Raw genomic sequence first — 17,502 nt, 5'->3', positions numbered from 1 at the left:
AGGGTTAAGTTTTTTTTTTTATTGTTAAGAGTTGAAAGAGTAAGAAGAACCTCCCCATCCACATGTTAGTACATAGTTAGGAGCTGCTCAAAAGGTGAGACAATACAGTAATGCATAAGGGACTTATTAATCTGACCCTTTTTATTTATCATGTAACATTGATAGTCTACAGAATGAAAAAAAATATTTTGAGTATATAATAGTATGTACTGGAAATAGCTCATTTAAAGTAAAAACAAGAAAACAAAGAATGTGAATAGATGCTCAATAGGAAACAAAAATAAAACATAAAAACCAAAAATGGCTTTTTATTTGTATAAACAACTATGTAAAATATATATATATGAGGATAAAAGACAGCTGGTTCCAGCAACCGATATGTGAACGAATAGGTATTTAGTGGCCTGAACTGGATTCAATACTCAGATGTTCTTTTTAAAAGGGTCATATATCTAGTAACCAAGGCTTGTATTCACTTTCAGGACAGGACTTAGCAGCAATAGTTAAGAGGGAAACAGAAACTCAATACATTTGGTTTTGATAGACTAGTATTTCTAAAATGTTATTTACAGTTACAGTAGCTTTTTAACCAACAAATGCACAGAACTTTGGGCCAGTCCATTGAAACTTACTAACATACAGTGTGGGTTGCATCAGAAGCCTGGTCTTACAACACAACTTTACTCATGGGTCAGGTTTTATGTTAAACAGACTATAGTTTTTGGTGAAATTTTCCTAACAGAAGAATCTGAGACTGTGTTTTTTTTAAGATGCAGTCAGACGATGTTGAACTCGCAGATGAAAGCCTTCTCTGCACGGCAGTTCTCGTCGAACCACTTGCCGTTGGCAGTGCTGGAGAGTACCACACAGTTTTGGGAGCGGTCCCCGTCCGGCTGTGCGGTGATTTCGGTCTCCCAGTTCTTGTATTTGATGCTGGAGCCTGTCATGTCGATCCAGGAGCCCTCAGAAGCCATGTCGTTGATGCCAAGCCAGATCTGGATGTCCGCATCGATGCTCTTCCTCATGTAGTCAAAGAGTGAATCGTTCTCGTCACCGTTGGCTGGGGTGCTCAGCGTGCCCCCCAAGGAGATGCATTCGTCGCTGGCCGCATGGTACTTCTTCTTCTCGTTCACCGCCAGGTAGCACTTACCATGGATTTTAGTTCCTTTCAGGCAAACTGCAACAGGCGAGGGGGGTGTAGACCAAACTTTATTTATAAGGTGATGGTTTGAAGGATTCAGTAAATAGAGGATACAACATGAATGCTAATGCAGCACTGTAGTTATTCCACAAATGAGGATGCCCTAATAAACAACGAGCCTCCGAAGGGGTTTGAGTGGGTTTCTCTACGGCCATCCTCACGAGTGAAATGACCACATCACTCTGTGAATGCTTATGGTCATCTGTTAATACAGCATGTACAAAAAAGAAAGTATATTAAAACCTACATTAAATATCTGAATTCAGAGAATGCCTTCCCTTAGATTAAACTCCTTCTCCAAGAACTAAAGTACAATTTCATGCAGTTAAATTTCAAAACAGCCACTCTTACATTGCCCAGTCTCTCACCACCATTTTTGACCTGCACACTAATCATTAGATGGAAAAGACAACACTGTAAATATCTGTTTTATTAAACCTGTGATTGACTATTGACTGTTAAGTGAGGTCAGAGGGCAGTAGTTCTTTAAACACACATTATTTTTGGTTCTGTGACACTGTTAGTGAATGGGCAAAGTGTTTCACTGTTTCAAAGGTACTCTTCGGGATGAAAGACAGTATAAAGCACAATTAGTATATATAGTGAACAAATAGACATAGCAAAATTAGCTTAAAGACACATAAATAAAAGGGGGTATCAGTAACCCATAGTACAGAAATGTATAGAAAACTGTTACATTTTGTATTTTTTACCAATTAACTATTTCAGTTAAGAAAAATCCTAATTGGATTTGGAAGCTAATTAAATTAAAAATCATCACTCTGTAGAAAATATAAATTGTGTCTGTCTGGCAGAAGCAAAACATAATTTACCAAGTCAAACTGTCTTGACCCATAGTATGAAGGAACAGGTGAGTTGAGACTGTACCTGTCTGTAAAGCCTGCTGCTCCTTCAGTAAATTCAGCTCCTGCCAGATATTTTCAATCTGCTTCTTCAGATCATCAATCATCGCTGCGTTCACTGCATCTGGTTTCAAGTCAAGCAAGATAGGCAAGAAAAAAAAGAATCACAACATTTTAAACTGATAAACCCATCAGAGGATAGCTACAATTCAAAAATTTGAAAATGACCTGCAGAGAGATTTTCTAAGCCTTTGTTTCTAAGCGTAGCCTAATGTTTATAGAATCATATTGGCTTGGTTTACAACCAAGACTAAAAATAAGTCTCACCTTTTTGTCACGTTATTTTAGTAGTATCTTTTGGCCAAATTGGGTTTACGTGTAATTTTCTTTAAGACAGAGAAATTCTCCTTCAAAATTCTCATAATCTCGTTAATATGAAAATATGGTAGTGTATATCTAAATATTTGTCAGTGTTCCAATTTGGCCTTGCACGACTACTGACATCGTGCAGCTTTCTTTAACTGAGTTTCCACTTTCCACAGAGTTTTTAGGTTGCGTTGAAGAACCGTAAGTACAGCCTGCCTCATTTTGGCCACAAAAAATATTATTAAAAAAACAATGGGAAACAAAACTAAAACCCAGGCATAGCGTTACACAAATACAAAAAAAAATAAAAAAATAAAAAAAAAACATTCCATAAGAGAGCGCTTTGTACTATTCATGTTTTATTTGCGAAACATTTTTTGACAGCATGTATTTATTATATACATATTATAAATGTACATACTGTGAACAAGGCTTTTGCTCTCAGGTTCGTTTTGCACAAATTACTTGACCCAACACAGGAACTTTGCTTTTTCAGCGCGTAGTTGCACACTTTTATTGACAAAATAAACAAATAAACAAACAAAACCTACTCTGTTTTGGAGCCTAAACTAAACTTTTGCTGAAACTTTTGCTAAGCCATTTTCCAGTCACAGCAATTTTCTTGCAATTTACACAACACATGGTACCTTCACCGATTACGACCAGACAGGTCTCCTTAAAGCTGCACACGACTGTATGCAGCCTTCTAAACAGCAGCTTTGATGGTTTGGAAATCCAGCACTTTAGGTAATGGAAAAAAATAAGCTGTCAAAATGTTTAGTAGATTACATTTTCAAAACACTGATACTAAATCTGCAATAGGCTTTCCTACTCGCCCACATTTCGCACTTCATAATAAAAAATAAAATACTACTAAGACTACTAAGTAATAATAATAATAATAATAATAATAATAATAATAATAATAATAATAATAATAATAATAATAATAATAATAATAATAATAAATATAAATACCTTATCCAAATTCTGCAGGGACAGTGCAAGGCTCTCGCCAGTAGAATGTTTTTATATTTTTTGTTACTGCGCATCCAGTAGCTAAGTTCCATATTTGTCTTTTGAACAAATTCGAGGAACCAACTGTTTTTTTTTTCTTTCTTTTTTTGTTTTTGTGAAACAAATCCTGTTCAATGAATTAGGTTTAAGAGATTTTACTTCAACTCTATAGGTGGCTACTCAAGCCTGGTGCTGTTAGTAGCCTGCAGCAATATACAGGAGACCACTGGCATGAAGTCCCAGCTGCATTACAAAGTGATCCACCATTGTATCACATGCATTGCCAATGATAAAACTGCTAACATTGTTCTCCAAAATATTTGTTTGGTTTATTTGCGTCATTAAAAGTGATACACTTAATAACAGAAACTTTGTAGATATCATCCTTTACTTAAGAGTAGTGTAGTATTACCAGTGCAATACACTGCAAATGTGTGCAGTGCATTACGCTTATTCTCTGTCTGCCACTGAAAGGCTACAGAGATTATAAATAGAATGAAAGAATAACTGCACACCTACCTTTCTTTGCCCCCAGTTTAGTTTTTGGGGGGGTTTGCTGGAGGGTGCTGTGCACCAAACACAGGAAGCAGAGCAGCAGACAAGTTCCTCTCAGCTCCATGGTCCAATCTAGGAATGCAGAGCCTGGGAGCCCAACCCTCACATTTATCTTTCACTATCCCAGAAAGTGGAAAAACACTGTAATGAAAAACTTCTGTCCAATAAGTCATTTTATCTCGCCCACTGCCAGATACCGCTTTTTACACTAGAGGAGATTACAGGTCAAGCATGACAGAGCGTGCAAATGTGAGTAGAATCATTGCTGTCTGAGAAGCAACAAACGTTAAACAGACTGTTTTTGAAGGATATGTCAAGAAACAGATATTGCAGGTCCTTAAAAAAATGTTTAAAGATCTCATCCAGCTGCTTCAAGTCCATTACTTTTTGGTTGTTTTACGGATCAGTGCCATTCTCTGTTTGTGAGCCTCTGTAGTGCAAGCCTTCTTATAAGGTCTGATTTCATCAGATCTAAAGCCTAGGATCCACATACAGAGTATAAAGTGGTACAGTACTGGGCTGTAATCGATATGCATCTTGGCAAGAATAGTTTTTTAAACATATTTCTTTGGAAAATGTATCTGATTAGATGTCAGTTTATTGATAATTCTTTTGCATGTTGACTGCTGGATTTACATCAGAATTAGAGAAGAAGTTGATGGGCTTGAAGGCATTTTTCTTTTTATTATTCCCAAACAAACCTTAACCACAAAACAGCACATTCAAAAGGTAAACATTGTCAATTGTTTTTGTTCACGTAACCAAAATGAAAAGCTTTGGAAATGATGCTGAATTTCATCATGTTGTAAACAGTTTAGAAGAAAGATTATCATTAATTTATGATTGTGAAGCGGTGGATGTCTTCCAGCACCACATCTGTTTTCTCTTTGTTCCACTGGATGCTCTTCAACTGAAACGTGGCAGATTTTACATAACAGATTACACTGCAGTGTCTTCTAGAAAATGATGCAGTCCTCTGGTTTCTCTCCAGAGGTCTGCAGCATATAATCAACTGCACATTCTGATGCTGAGTTTACTCCAATCTGTAATCCACTCCTGTTTTTTGAAAGACATAAAACTCCTGTTAAGTTTATGAAACTAAAACGAAACCACCAAGCTATATATTTCTGGTTATTTTAAGCACTGCCAATGTGCTTTACACCTCATGTTGTAACATTAACATGTTTCTTTTTCTCCTTTAAAAAAGTTAAAGAATGAAGGAAACGCTTTGAAAATACGTTTGTTTTTTTGTGTGGTTTTTTTAGTAGTAAGCAAAGCCAGTTCCTTTCCATTAAAAAAAAACAGGAAAGATCTAGCAGTATAGGACAATATTCATGGATAACTCAAACACATCTCATTTTTCTGTGTGGATGGATTCAAGCAGCAATCTTGTACCTTCTTTAAAAATGTAAGTGTCACTTGTAGGGAATGCCTTATAAAATAGGCCATCCTCTGCAGTGTGGTTCTGCCTGCTTAAACTGTAAAATGATTGCTGTTCTAATAAGAGAAAACCTGCACCTGATATAGTAACTTAATAGAAACAGAGTTGTTGTTTCAACTTTAAAATTGTGACGTATGTTCTATGCATGGGACATCTGTACACAAGATGACCCGGAGATCTGACAAAGCTTTAACTGTTGATTTCTTACACATGATTTAGAATCCTGTGTGTAAACGTAATAGTGCCCCACGCATGTTATGTTTAAAATGGTTGTTACCATGGCAACTGACCCCTAAATAGGAACATAAATCCTGATATTATTTACGTTCATACGTATCAACGTGACCAATATTGTTTTCATATTATACTACATCCTACATCATCACCATGTTCACTGTGCAGTCGGTGCCGTTTAATGTCAACAACTACCATATTTATCACTAACTGAATTACAACAAGCCCTTAAAGCGGACAACAGGCTACATTCAAAACAATGTTATGGACAATTCGAAAAAAAGAGCTTCACACCAATGATAGAAGAATTTTAAACAAACGTTTTTAAAAGAAAATGAAAATGAAAATACAAGAAAAACACTATTAAACCTCACAATGTAGAATTTGCGTTCAGTGGGACAAACGAGAGCATCACCAGCTAACCTGAAAAATAATTGGACCTTTCGAATGTAATCTTGTCAGTAAAATAAATAAATAAATAAATACATAAAATAAAAATGGGGACGACTTTGTCAAGTTCTCTCCCGAAGCATAGCAGCGTAACCTGCAGACATACGAGTCCAGCATTTTCGACAGCAATATGCTGTAGTTTACACAAACGAAACTAGAAGGTAAGAAACATAGAATATCTAAAATAAGAATATGGGTCAGAATATATTACCACACAAAAATATGTCTCGTTAGTTTTGAGCTAACAATGCACGCCTGGCGTGGGAAACTATGCCCCCCCGGGGGTAGAAAGTTACCAACGGGACTATAATGCCAAAGGTAACTATAGGTCTTCCCGAAGCGCCTTTTGTTTCCCACTATGAGCGGAGGTCTGCAGTCCATATTTGTTTTATGAAATCAGTCAAGAAAGTAATGTTTTTGAAGTCCATATCACATAGTTATTAGAGGGTTGGGGGTGGGGTTCTTGGCATAGAACTGTCCGTCTGACTTTCTCACTGCGAGAGTCCGTTGAGCTTGTGAATATCGTATTTATTACATCGTCGAGTTGGATTTGTTTGAATTTTAGGAAGTCAGAAAACACTGAAAGCGAAGTTTTTATCACTATTTTAGTGTTTCCCGCATCTTTGTTTGGTAGTATATATTTGCTTTGTTGTGTGTAGAGAGGAAGGACGCTCAGCGTCCACCACCTAGAATTTTAGTATAGCGACAATTAAAAATGTAAATAAATAAATAAAAAAAATCTTTTATTTTACAAAATGACTCCGCAAAAGTCTACCGGAAGCCATACTAGTAGTACAGTATTTAACATTAGATTTCGAAATGTCACATTCAATTTGTACGTTTTTTAAGTATATTGAAAACTACGTGGTAAATAATTCAATATGTTAACGTAAGTTTCATTCGACTTTATGAAGCAAACTTAGTTAATTCTATAGTATGATGCAAAACTTTTGGCCATAGCGAATATATAGAAACCAGAGATGGAATTGTTTTCCTGTAACACTGAAGAGGCCCATCTATTATTTTATATAATACAACATGGATACCCTTGTGATGCTACTATTAAAGACGACGAGGTTCAGCAGTACAGGTTGCGTTTTTTTTTGTTTTTTTTTTAAACGTAGTGCTTCGGTGCTGTACAGACGTGATATGTCGTTATCCGTTAGTGCATCAGCTTTTTGTTTGGATGACTGCCTTTACCTTGTTTTAATTCCTGTTCCTCTCCAGTTTCTCTGAGATACGAATGTACTAGTTTTACATCATTTTTTTTAAAAACGTATTCTCATTTTGTTGATCATTAATGAACATTTCTGTACTGTGGGTGTTGTCGAGTGATTGAAAACGAGACACTGTTTGAATTGAAGGTGGTGGTCTGGAGGAGTTGAATGGGTCAAAGTTCAAGTATATTTTCCTCAAGAGGAACTATCCCTTTTACTGTATTATTACTTTTTTTTTCAAATGGCTCAGGGTGCAAATATAGCCTTCATTCATTATATATATATATAAGTTTGAGAAAAAGGAAAACAGCTGTGTACCAAAATGATCAATAAGGAAAAAGAAAAAAAAAAGAAAAGGATATTTCAGGTACTTAAAAAGGTAGAATAATTGATTACAAATCAATAATCAGGACATTTCGGACTACAAGTCCTTCATCGGCTGAATACAAAAAAACAGTGCTTTAAGAAGTTGATAAAAAAACAAACAAGTAGTCTCTTAAACAAAATTCCAGAATGTTGATGGTGATGATGATGATCATCATCATCATCATCATCATCATTCTGGAATTTATATGTACACACATATTTTACAAACAAAAATAAATAAACATGACCAATGTTAAATAAGTTTAGTTTAATGAAGCAAAATATGAGTGAACAGTACCAAAGAGATTTAAAAAAAAAGGGAGATACAGTATGTTTGTGCTCATTAAAGATGTATAAACACATGCATTTATTTGCATTCTGAGTGATCTTGCTTCTGTCTTCTACCATATGTGGCTCAAGGGTCATCCGCTAGATAGCCCTCGGATAAAATAAAAAGAGCAACTGGAATCCTTCTTTGAACAAACACACACACACACAAAACAAAAGATATTACCAAGAGCATTTACAGCACAAAAAAAAAATTGTACAAATTATCCCAAGAAGCCAACTTTGTGTCGTTTCTTCCCCAGGCTCTCCTCTTTCCGCAGGATCTCCTGTAGAGGTGTGTGCAGCGCCTTGCCAACCCGTTTCCCTGTCTTTGGGGGGGTGGGGGGGGGGGTCACCACAGAGAAAAAACAGTGAGTATGAGGGGAAGAAGCATTGCGCAAGAACTGTGATGCTAATACTTCATGCATGCTTTCGTTGAGGCACACTAATTGAAAACACAGCCTTTTTTTAAAGGAATATAAAACTGTTCTCAGTATTCTTAGAAAACGTTTTTTGCACATACTCGTACTGAAGTTCACATATGGTGAATTTAATAGCAATACAGTATTATGAAGTTTGTAACAGCAGTAGAGGTCATTTAAAGCACCCTGCAATGCTTGCTTTCCATACTGTTGTGTAGTTACGATTCAACCAAGCCAGACCCCAGTCTGTCCCCGAGATTCTCTGGCCTTGACTGTTTTGCCACCAGAGGTGTCTTGATACACTAATGGTACAATATGTGATATGCAGGTCACGATACATGTGATGGTGCTGATTTAAATTAATATCAAATGATCATTTCATGACAGAGTATTTTGAACTTCAGGGAGCTATGTTGTGCTTTTGGTCTTGTATCACAATACAAAAAAAAAAACAAAAAAAACTTTTATTAAGATACGAAACTATCATGATGCATTGTGTACACCACCGTGTGCCACCATCTGTACTGTATACAAGCAGGTATAACATGCAAGGTGAATACATGACTTTACCTCTATCATTTCAAATACGCTTTCCGGATCCAAACTGCCTCCTCCAACCTTTCTGACACAGGTGATAGTTCCCTTCTTGGTCACTGCAACAAGCAGACTTGCCATGGAGCAAGCCTTTTCTTGAAGTGTAGCGTCAACGACATGCCTGTGACCAATCTGTTCAAATATTACAGTGCAGGGATCAGTAATTGAAACGTGCAGGACAGTATACTGTATACTGGGGGCCGAAATGTTACATTGCACTGCCAGTGGGAGGAGTTCCTTTTGTACGAGTAGTGCATTATGCTATTGTGTGTTTGCAGACTATGTTCTTTTCTTAAAATCCAGTACACACTGCCACCAGCAAAAACAAGCAACCCACACAATATTTTCAGACTGTAGGTCCACAGGCAGACTCTATGACCTGTTTCGGCAAGCTTGTAAAATTAGTCATCAAGACCATTATGAAGTTTATCCATTTAGATGCTACAATGCCTGTCTATCTGAATGGCAATAAGGGCTTACATAAGATACTAATACTTATAATTATATTATAAGTATTAATATAATTATATTATTTATATTAATAAGAAATAAATAATATAATTATATTATTTATTTCTTAGCAGACGCCCTTATCCAGGACGACTTACAATTGTTACAAGATATCACATTATTTTTACATACAATTACATTTTTTTTTTTTTTTTTTACACATTTTTACATACAATTACCCATTTATGCAGTTGGGTTTTTACTGGAGCAATCTAGGTAAAGTACTTGCTCAAGGGTACAGCATCAGTGTCCCCCACCTGGGATTGAACCCACCACCCTCCGGTCAAGAGTCCAGAGCCCTAACCACTACTCCACACACTGCTAATACCTCACTGCTGTCTTCCCTGATCACGATTATCATCAAACAGTGGGGTCATCTGAGCTTCAGTAGACAAACTGCGTTTACTCAACCTCTTATGCCAAGTAATTGTCCCCCACAAGGAAAAAACAAATTAGATCACATCAAAATTGGCATTTTTACCACCTTCAGAAGGAGGCACCTGCCCTGGCACCATTTTCTCAATCATGTCTGGTTCATGTATCAACCTCAAATGGAGGAAATGCCTCTCCAGAATTTGGCCCACTTCATCTTTAGTGTCCCAGTATGAATTTCAGAGCTTGGAGGAATACTTCAACTACGTTGTCAAAAAATAATATAATGTCTTAGTGTCAGAATCATTGGTCTCATGTCAGCTGCACTGGTGCATTCAAAGCAATGGTGTACCTTGCACAGAGTCACAATACAGGGGACGTTTTCTACATCGAGTCTCATGCAGTCATACGGGTCATCCGACAGCTCGATTTCCTTCGTACCCTCCTCGTCCTCAATCATCTGGACTTTGGGGATCCTTCCGAGACAAACACAGGTTATTTTTGTGACCTTCAACACTGTATAGAGCAGAGCTGCACAAACGATTATTCGGATCAAGCTCTCCAGATGTGAGGGTCATTAGTGTTGACTGGGCTAGTATACCAATCCAAGTGAAACAACTGAAGAGATAGCTGCTTGGAACTGTGTGGATTGCTATTCTCCAGAGTCAAATCCAAGTAGCAATCACCCCAAATCCAAGCTGCTATTTCTTCACGTGTTTCACTTTAAATGGTAAAACAAGCCCAATCAACACCGATGACCCTCACCTGATTGTCAGCAAATGATTTCTGTGAAAAGCTCAATCCAAATAACTGAATAATCTGTTCATGGAGTATACAGGGTAGAAGATGTTTAAATTCTCATAGAGGCTGGTGCCCAGGGAAGGTCATTAACTTAAATCATTGCTAGCGGTAATGCATCAGGTCCTGTCAACCAATAAAATACCCACGCTTGTGGCACGTGGAGGACTAATGAAAACAGGAAGAATAAAATCTGCTATTTTCCTTTCTCAACCAATGTTCAAAATAAAAAAATATATATACCAAATTCATTATTTAGGGTTACTTCCTCCGGTTGTAGGTATATTGTTATAGTTTTGAAATAAAACTTCTGTTTTGATAAATATAAAATGCCGACATAATGAAGAAGTACTGCAAGTACCCATGACCTGCATTCTAAAACTTGTACTTGTGTTATTAAAATGTTCATCACAACGTTAGCTGCAGAAAAATATCTGACACTCTTTTTAAGAGCAAACTTCCTTCAAGTTGAATACTTTATAGTGTATTTATCTTACCTTGTATTAAAAAGTGCAGCCTTGATTGCCACTGAGATTGCATCAAAAAGGTTTCCATCACACTGCAACAGCTAGGAACCAAAATACAGAACTGTTAACAGCAAGAAAAGACTGAAGTGCAGCACTATATCAAAAAATAGTTGTGTTTTTACTAGGAAAATAACGGTACTGCAATAATAAAACTATAATTTCGAAAGTTGAGATACTAATAACAGTAAATAGTGAGTTTTTATTTATTTATTTATTTATTTATTTATTTATTTAAGAAATGACCACTGTAAATCACTGCCCTATCTACAAATATGATTTTGTATCGAGGTGTTCCATTTACTAAGTCATAGTTGACACACCCCTAGTGGTCATTTCTAAAACCATCTCTTCAGAAATGCACCTTTTAAAAGCAGCCTGTTTCGCTGAGAGGGGGCATTAGTTAAGATACCTGGTAAATAATAGTTTACTCAGAAAGAGCAATAGATAATTTAAAAAAAAGTAACAAATCTGAAAATGCAGAAGCCTTAGTTTGCAGTGAGTCCAGAAGACACCGATGACAGCTAGTATACAAAAATAACAGCTTCATATCTTCTCACAAGGAGGCGGTAATAACATTCTAATTAGTGATAGGCACCAATATCGATCTTGTTCGATATCGACAATTTCCATATCACGATATCGTTGGATTTAAAAAAAATAATTGCTAAAAATAGAAATGCAGTATAATCAAATGTATTTTATATTAAAGGGCACATAAGGACCTTTTTATTTGATTGTGTTACATGTTCCCATGTGTTGCTACAACTGTAAGATAAGGTGTGTGTATTGTTTTAACTGCATAGACCTCTCACTGGTAAAACCATCTCAGTTACATAGGTGAGCAGGAGGATGATGGGAAATGTAGTTCTGAGAGGTCCATGCGAGTGCATGGGAAGCCATCTTGAGATACAGAATGCAATTTAAAAGTTTAAAAAAGTGGTCAAAATGTAAAAAAAAATAAAAAATAAAAACAATACACACATCTTACGTCAACACATGGGAACATGTAACACAATAAAATACAAAGGTCCTTATGTGCCCTTTAAGATACAATAAACCCTATAGATACTAATGACTGTCAGTCTCGCAGGCAAACACCACACACTAAAGTATTACTTAACCAGTTTATTCCACTGACTGGTGTTTAGGTACCAAACGCTATTTGCATGCTGCATTAAGTTTGGCACTATTGGTTGTCCGTAAAGTGTTGCTGGTGTTGTGCCGAATTTTACATTATTTCAAGATATGCGCATGTGTCAGCGTTTCATTGAATTTTGTCTGTGAGATTACTTACGCTATTATTAAATGTATTCATCACCGTGGTTTAAATGTAAACTTTCGGTATTATAAACAAGATGTACTTTTTAGACAGCAAAACAGAATAAAAACACCAAAGCACATCTCAAAATAATGCAAAATCCGGCACGACACCGTACTTAATACGTTTAGAGGTGTCATGAGTCAGCATTTATACACAGAGCAGCTTAAGATTTAATTACTTCCAGAATGGCGAGAAAATGAACAACCTCCAAGTGATGTATGGAAATATTTTGGTTTTGAGGTGGATGATGATGGAATTGTAAAAAAATATAACAAGACCTTGTTTTTCTCATGGATATTTATGAAGCAAAACATCACTAAGTTAAAGCAAGTTACTGCTTTTCATATGTAAATATCTGTTTTGTATGTATGTATGTATAAATAGTGTAATTACATTTTGATTGTTTTGGAAGACTTCAATATTATCGATATCGAAATACATGCATGACATCGATATAAAATGTTCATATTGTTGCCCACCACTAGCTCTGATGTATGTACAGTGGTAATGACAGAAAAGTTTAAAAGAAAGTGACTTTCTATAGCCTTAGGTTACACAGGTACTTACCAATACATCTACATACAAGGTCCAGCAGTGTTCCATGGGACAAATGCAGAGGGTCTTGAGGTCTATGCTGCAGCCATTGTCGAAGACTCTGTACAATGTGTTAGCAATCTCTGTGCCAAGGTCCTCCCCTCCTCGACCTTCAAATTCTGGAGTCGCATTTGCGGAACTGGACAGAGGAGATGATGATGATGAATATTAAAAAATAAATAAATACATAAATAAATACATAAAAAGGGGTAAGTGCATAGAAATGAGGAGGACAGCCATCTGTGGTTTAGCCAGTGATTTACTGCTGAACCACAAGCAGGCACTAAAAAACAGCAGCTGTGCTGGACACATTAGTGATAGCTGCCCTATGGTACCTCAACAGGTGTCACTGTTGGACAACATTTATTTTTTTACTCCTATGAACGGGATTAGGACCTGAACTGGCTCAGGTTCAATCAGATTAAAAAGAATCTTATCATTTGAGCCACCTGTTCACACTTAAGCACAGACCTATGCTGGCTCTGTATGCGCACACATTGTCCCTGAACTGTAGTACTTGCCCGATGATGTTATATCGCCCACCCCTTACGTGAAGACATTTTCCCTTCCCAAAACAGAGGCGGTAGTGTTTAAATCAACAAGCCTGTCATCGGTGTGTTTCTACTTCAAGGTGGTTGTTCCGTACTTAAGATTCAATTTTGCCATCAGAAATGGAGCAAAGTATTGAAAACTTGCATACCGGACATTTAAAGAAACAGGTGTTATTGTATACATTTACACATCTGACAACTCTTATCATGAAGGAAACCTTTCATTTTCTCATATTGATACGTATCAAAATACAATCACAGGTTACGTTTGTAGATATGGGAAAAAGAATATTTCTGACAATAGTTTCGTGGCAGCTAGGTTTATTTCACATTTATCACACATGAATTATTAAATGTTTTTTTCACATTATAGCACAAATACAAAAGTCTTGTTTGTATTTTGGAATCCTCTGCCTGTCCCTTTGTCAGATATTTTTTTGTTCTGTTCTCCGAGTATCAATCCCAACTTCCTGTTGCTGTTGTCTGTGCCTGTTTGACATTGGCAATGGGGGCGTTGCCCACAAGTGTATGTGGCAAATGTGAACCATCTCAGGGACTGATGCGTTCATAGTAGAGCAAAAAACAGACCAAAGTCAAAGAGTACACTCTGCAGCAGGCCACTTTTAGGACGGCTGGACCTGGGACAACTGTGTTTATACTACAAAAAAAGAAAAAAAAAAAAAAAAGACCTAAGCCGTATCAGAGTTGGCTTAAAAGCGGCTAGTGTAAACAGTGTAAAAGGGGCTTTGTGGTTTGGGATGGGTTTAAAAGGTTTTAAAAACATCTTACCATTTATTAGAACTCGCAACATTATCACTAACCCTCATCCCTTTTTTCTGTTAAAAGAACTTTTGGTTCTTTGCTTTTTTTTATCCTAGAATATCCAAATACACTATAGATGAAGTCTGCCAGCTAAGTACTTGGTTCATGTATTGTACTGCAAGTTAAAACTCATCCAATGGGCTACATGCAATCCGATTATGTGACCAACTGCAAAGGTACCAGGATGCAGCAGTTTATCTATGAGAGGTGTGCCATTTTTTTGGGGGGGGGTGGGGGGGGGGGGACAAAACCAAAAAAAAAACTTCATGTCCAAAGGGACAAAATGCTAGAAAACTCTACTTGTCCTCCTTAAAAATCTACTTGCCCCCTTCCATCCCACAAGCACACATACAAATAGAATAGAACTTGCTTTTATTAAACAATGAACACAGTGATTAATAATAATTTGCTTCATGATATTAAATAAAGAAAATGTAATTCCAGTCCAAACATACTTGCCAAAACCGAGCACGTCTAATTTTTGTGCATGACATATGGCAAAACTAAAATAATAATTAAAACTAAAAAGATTCAAACTACGTCTGATTTCATGCACCAGGCCAATAGAGATACTTTGTATTATGAGATGCACATTTCAGTATCTTAGGTTTCCATTTCAATTACCGTATATACCATGATTTTAAAGAGCAGCATTACTGGAGAACATAATAAATTGCTTTACATAACCAAGAATGCTTATTGACCCGAAATAATAATTATTATTTTACAGAAAATGTTGTTGATTTGACAGGTTTATCTGATGGCGAACTACTTCACATTACGCACCCGACAAACAATTTGGTGTAAAATGAAACCCAGACATGGTATTCATAAAATTATTTCTGATCCTACTTCCCGAGAGTTGTGGCTCCACTGATACTGTTACAGTTTTTAGGTAGGAGATCACTAACATTACACTTATGGAGACATTTTTAAAGAAATTAATTCAAGTGCATTTTAAAACGTATTTTTAACATTCAAACTAGGTAAATCGTAGGGTACATTTCACCATAGAGTGAAAACGTTATTCTTCTTAATAATCTTCAGATTCTTAGCTGTGTAGAAAGGTATAATACAGTAACGTTATTCTCTTAATAATCTGCAGGTTCTCAGCTGTTTAGAAAGGTATAATACAGTAACGTTATTCTTCTTAATAATCTGCAGGTTCTCAGCTGTTTAGAAAGGTATAATACAGTAACGTTATTCTCTTAATAATCTGCAGGTTCTCAGCTGTTTAGAAAGGTATAATATGGTAACGTTATTCTCTTAATAATCTGCAGGTTCTCAGCTGTTTAGAAAGGTATAATACGGTGTACTTTCAGTGGATATTTGTCCTGATACACAAGCTGAAAGTCATGTTATGTCAGTTAGTTGTTCACCAGAGTGGAAGGGTTAAAGGATTGGTTTCTAAACTACATTACCCAGAAGAACGCCGATAACGCTTTTTTAATACGGTTTGGTTTCCTATATGGCCATTGGATAAAGAGAAATAATGTTTTGTGGGCGTTTCGCTGTCAGTCTCACCGTGCAAAGAGATTAAGTAGCTTTTTAAAAAATTGCTAAACCGTTACATATAAAACAGTTTAACAGTTTTTGCAATTTGTATTATGTTAAATATTTTTCCTAGAGCAGGCAGTCAAACTTTACTGGGCTCCTACTGTAGACAAAGGCAATGTAACAGTATTGTTGCATTAATTTAAATAAGTTTGTTACTGTGTGACTGAGGGTTTCTGAATTAAAAGGATATGTGTATTTGTGTACTTTGTATATATTTTTGCAGTTTAGAGTTTTCATTTTCTATGGGAGTTTTTATAGCAACAGAACGTTGTCAGAAAAGAAGAAAAAAAGTACTTGTCCGACAGGCACAGTAGAACGGTAGGACTTCTTGTCCCGGGCATCGGGCGATATGAACTGCGTACCCCTGATCTATTGTGCTGTATTTGAAATATTATAAATCAGAACTAACGTGTTAACAGCAAAACAGGAGATTCTCAGCACAACAAAAGTGGAACCTGCAATAATGTATTGCATTGCAATAATAAACAGCATTAAATAAAAGACTAAACTCCTTTCCCTCTTACCTCCAAGGGGTAAACACCCCAATAAGTTTATGCACATTCATTTTGGATCTCAGCTTATTCTACCCCTCACTCATTAGATGACTGAACTTTTAGTTCAGTGCTTCTGGGAATCTGTTGTGGCTACAAACCATCACTAAAATATATAAGTTGAAATACGCAGGTGTGGGAGATATGCCGAATATGCCTTTGATTTAACTTCCATTTCAAACATGAAAGATAACCAAACGTTTGGGCCAGGCTGATGATTGACTCCATATGCACAACGGGAAACCATTTGTTCCAGAAATAAAAGTATTTTCTCTGGCAGACTTACTCAACCTTTGCCTTTTCTTTTTTGGCAGCAAGTGATGAGGATCCAGTAAATAGGAAAGAAATAAAAGGCATGACACTGAACACTTTAAGCTTCGCTAAACACAAAACATTTACCACTGGTCTAAAACCTTGATGTTAAAAAACTTCAAATACACAACTCAGTCGAGTTGTTTCTAGCTGGCACTAACATAAAATTATATATATATATATATATATATATATATATATATATATATATATATATATATATTAGCTCAAAGAGCCAGCTGCCCAACGTTTCGATATGTTGGTCATATCTTTCTCAAGGGAGCCTGTGTTTGAATCAAAACATTGGAGGTATTTATAGGTTTTTGACGGCATGACAACTACTTGTTATTGTTTACATTCAAATTCATGATTTATTCTTACATGATGTAATGGTGTTCTATATATTGTGACATCATTTTTACTTCTATCTTTGAATCTGTATTAATTCTAATTAACACTACTTTATATAAACCTATATTTTTATTATATCATGCAATGCTGGCTCTGAGGATCAGTCTAGATTTGGCCTCCCCA

At 36.3% G+C, this 17,502-nt stretch overlaps 2 protein-coding genes across 4 annotated transcripts in view; both read right to left on the bottom strand.

Annotated features, from left to right (window-relative positions):
* Nucleotides 1-4: 4 nt before the first annotated feature.
* On the bottom strand, nucleotides 5-4,313 carry LOC117400007 (tetranectin-like). The gene is made up of 3 exons (XM_033999465.2): nucleotides 3,967-4,313; nucleotides 2,090-2,188; nucleotides 5-1,177 (listed from the first exon to the last, which is right to left on the bottom strand). Exons 1-3 carry the CDS (start codon nucleotides 4,064-4,066, stop codon nucleotides 777-779), a joined length of 600 nt encoding a protein of 199 aa, XP_033855356.1. The 5' UTR covers nucleotides 4,067-4,313; the 3' UTR covers nucleotides 5-776.
* Nucleotides 4,314-7,963: 3,650 nt separating this feature from the next.
* LOC117399882 (exosome complex component RRP42-like) overlaps nucleotides 7,964-17,502 on the bottom strand; it is a 16,939-nt gene continuing 7,400 nt past the window's right edge. For all 3 annotated transcript variants that reach the window (XM_033999316.3, XM_059022910.1, XM_059022912.1), the window contains exons 4-8: nucleotides 13,149-13,314; nucleotides 11,231-11,301; nucleotides 10,288-10,411; nucleotides 9,030-9,185; nucleotides 7,964-8,366 (exon numbers count right to left, since the gene is read on the bottom strand). In XM_033999316.3, the coding sequence (XP_033855207.2) occupies nucleotides 8,262-8,366; nucleotides 9,030-9,185; nucleotides 10,288-10,411; nucleotides 11,231-11,301; nucleotides 13,149-13,314 (622 nt within the window). In that variant the 3' untranslated portion in view covers nucleotides 7,964-8,261. The remainder of the gene's footprint in view (nucleotides 8,367-9,029; nucleotides 9,186-10,287; nucleotides 10,412-11,230; nucleotides 11,302-13,148; nucleotides 13,315-17,502) is intronic.

Source organism: Acipenser ruthenus, chromosome 4 (assembly GCF_902713425.1).
Source record: "Acipenser ruthenus chromosome 4, fAciRut3.2 maternal haplotype, whole genome shotgun sequence".
Classification (NCBI taxonomy): Eukaryota; Metazoa; Chordata; class Actinopteri; order Acipenseriformes; family Acipenseridae; genus Acipenser; species Acipenser ruthenus.
The sequence above is the reverse complement of the archived record's forward strand: the minus strand, read 5'-3'. Positions and strand labels throughout refer to the sequence as shown.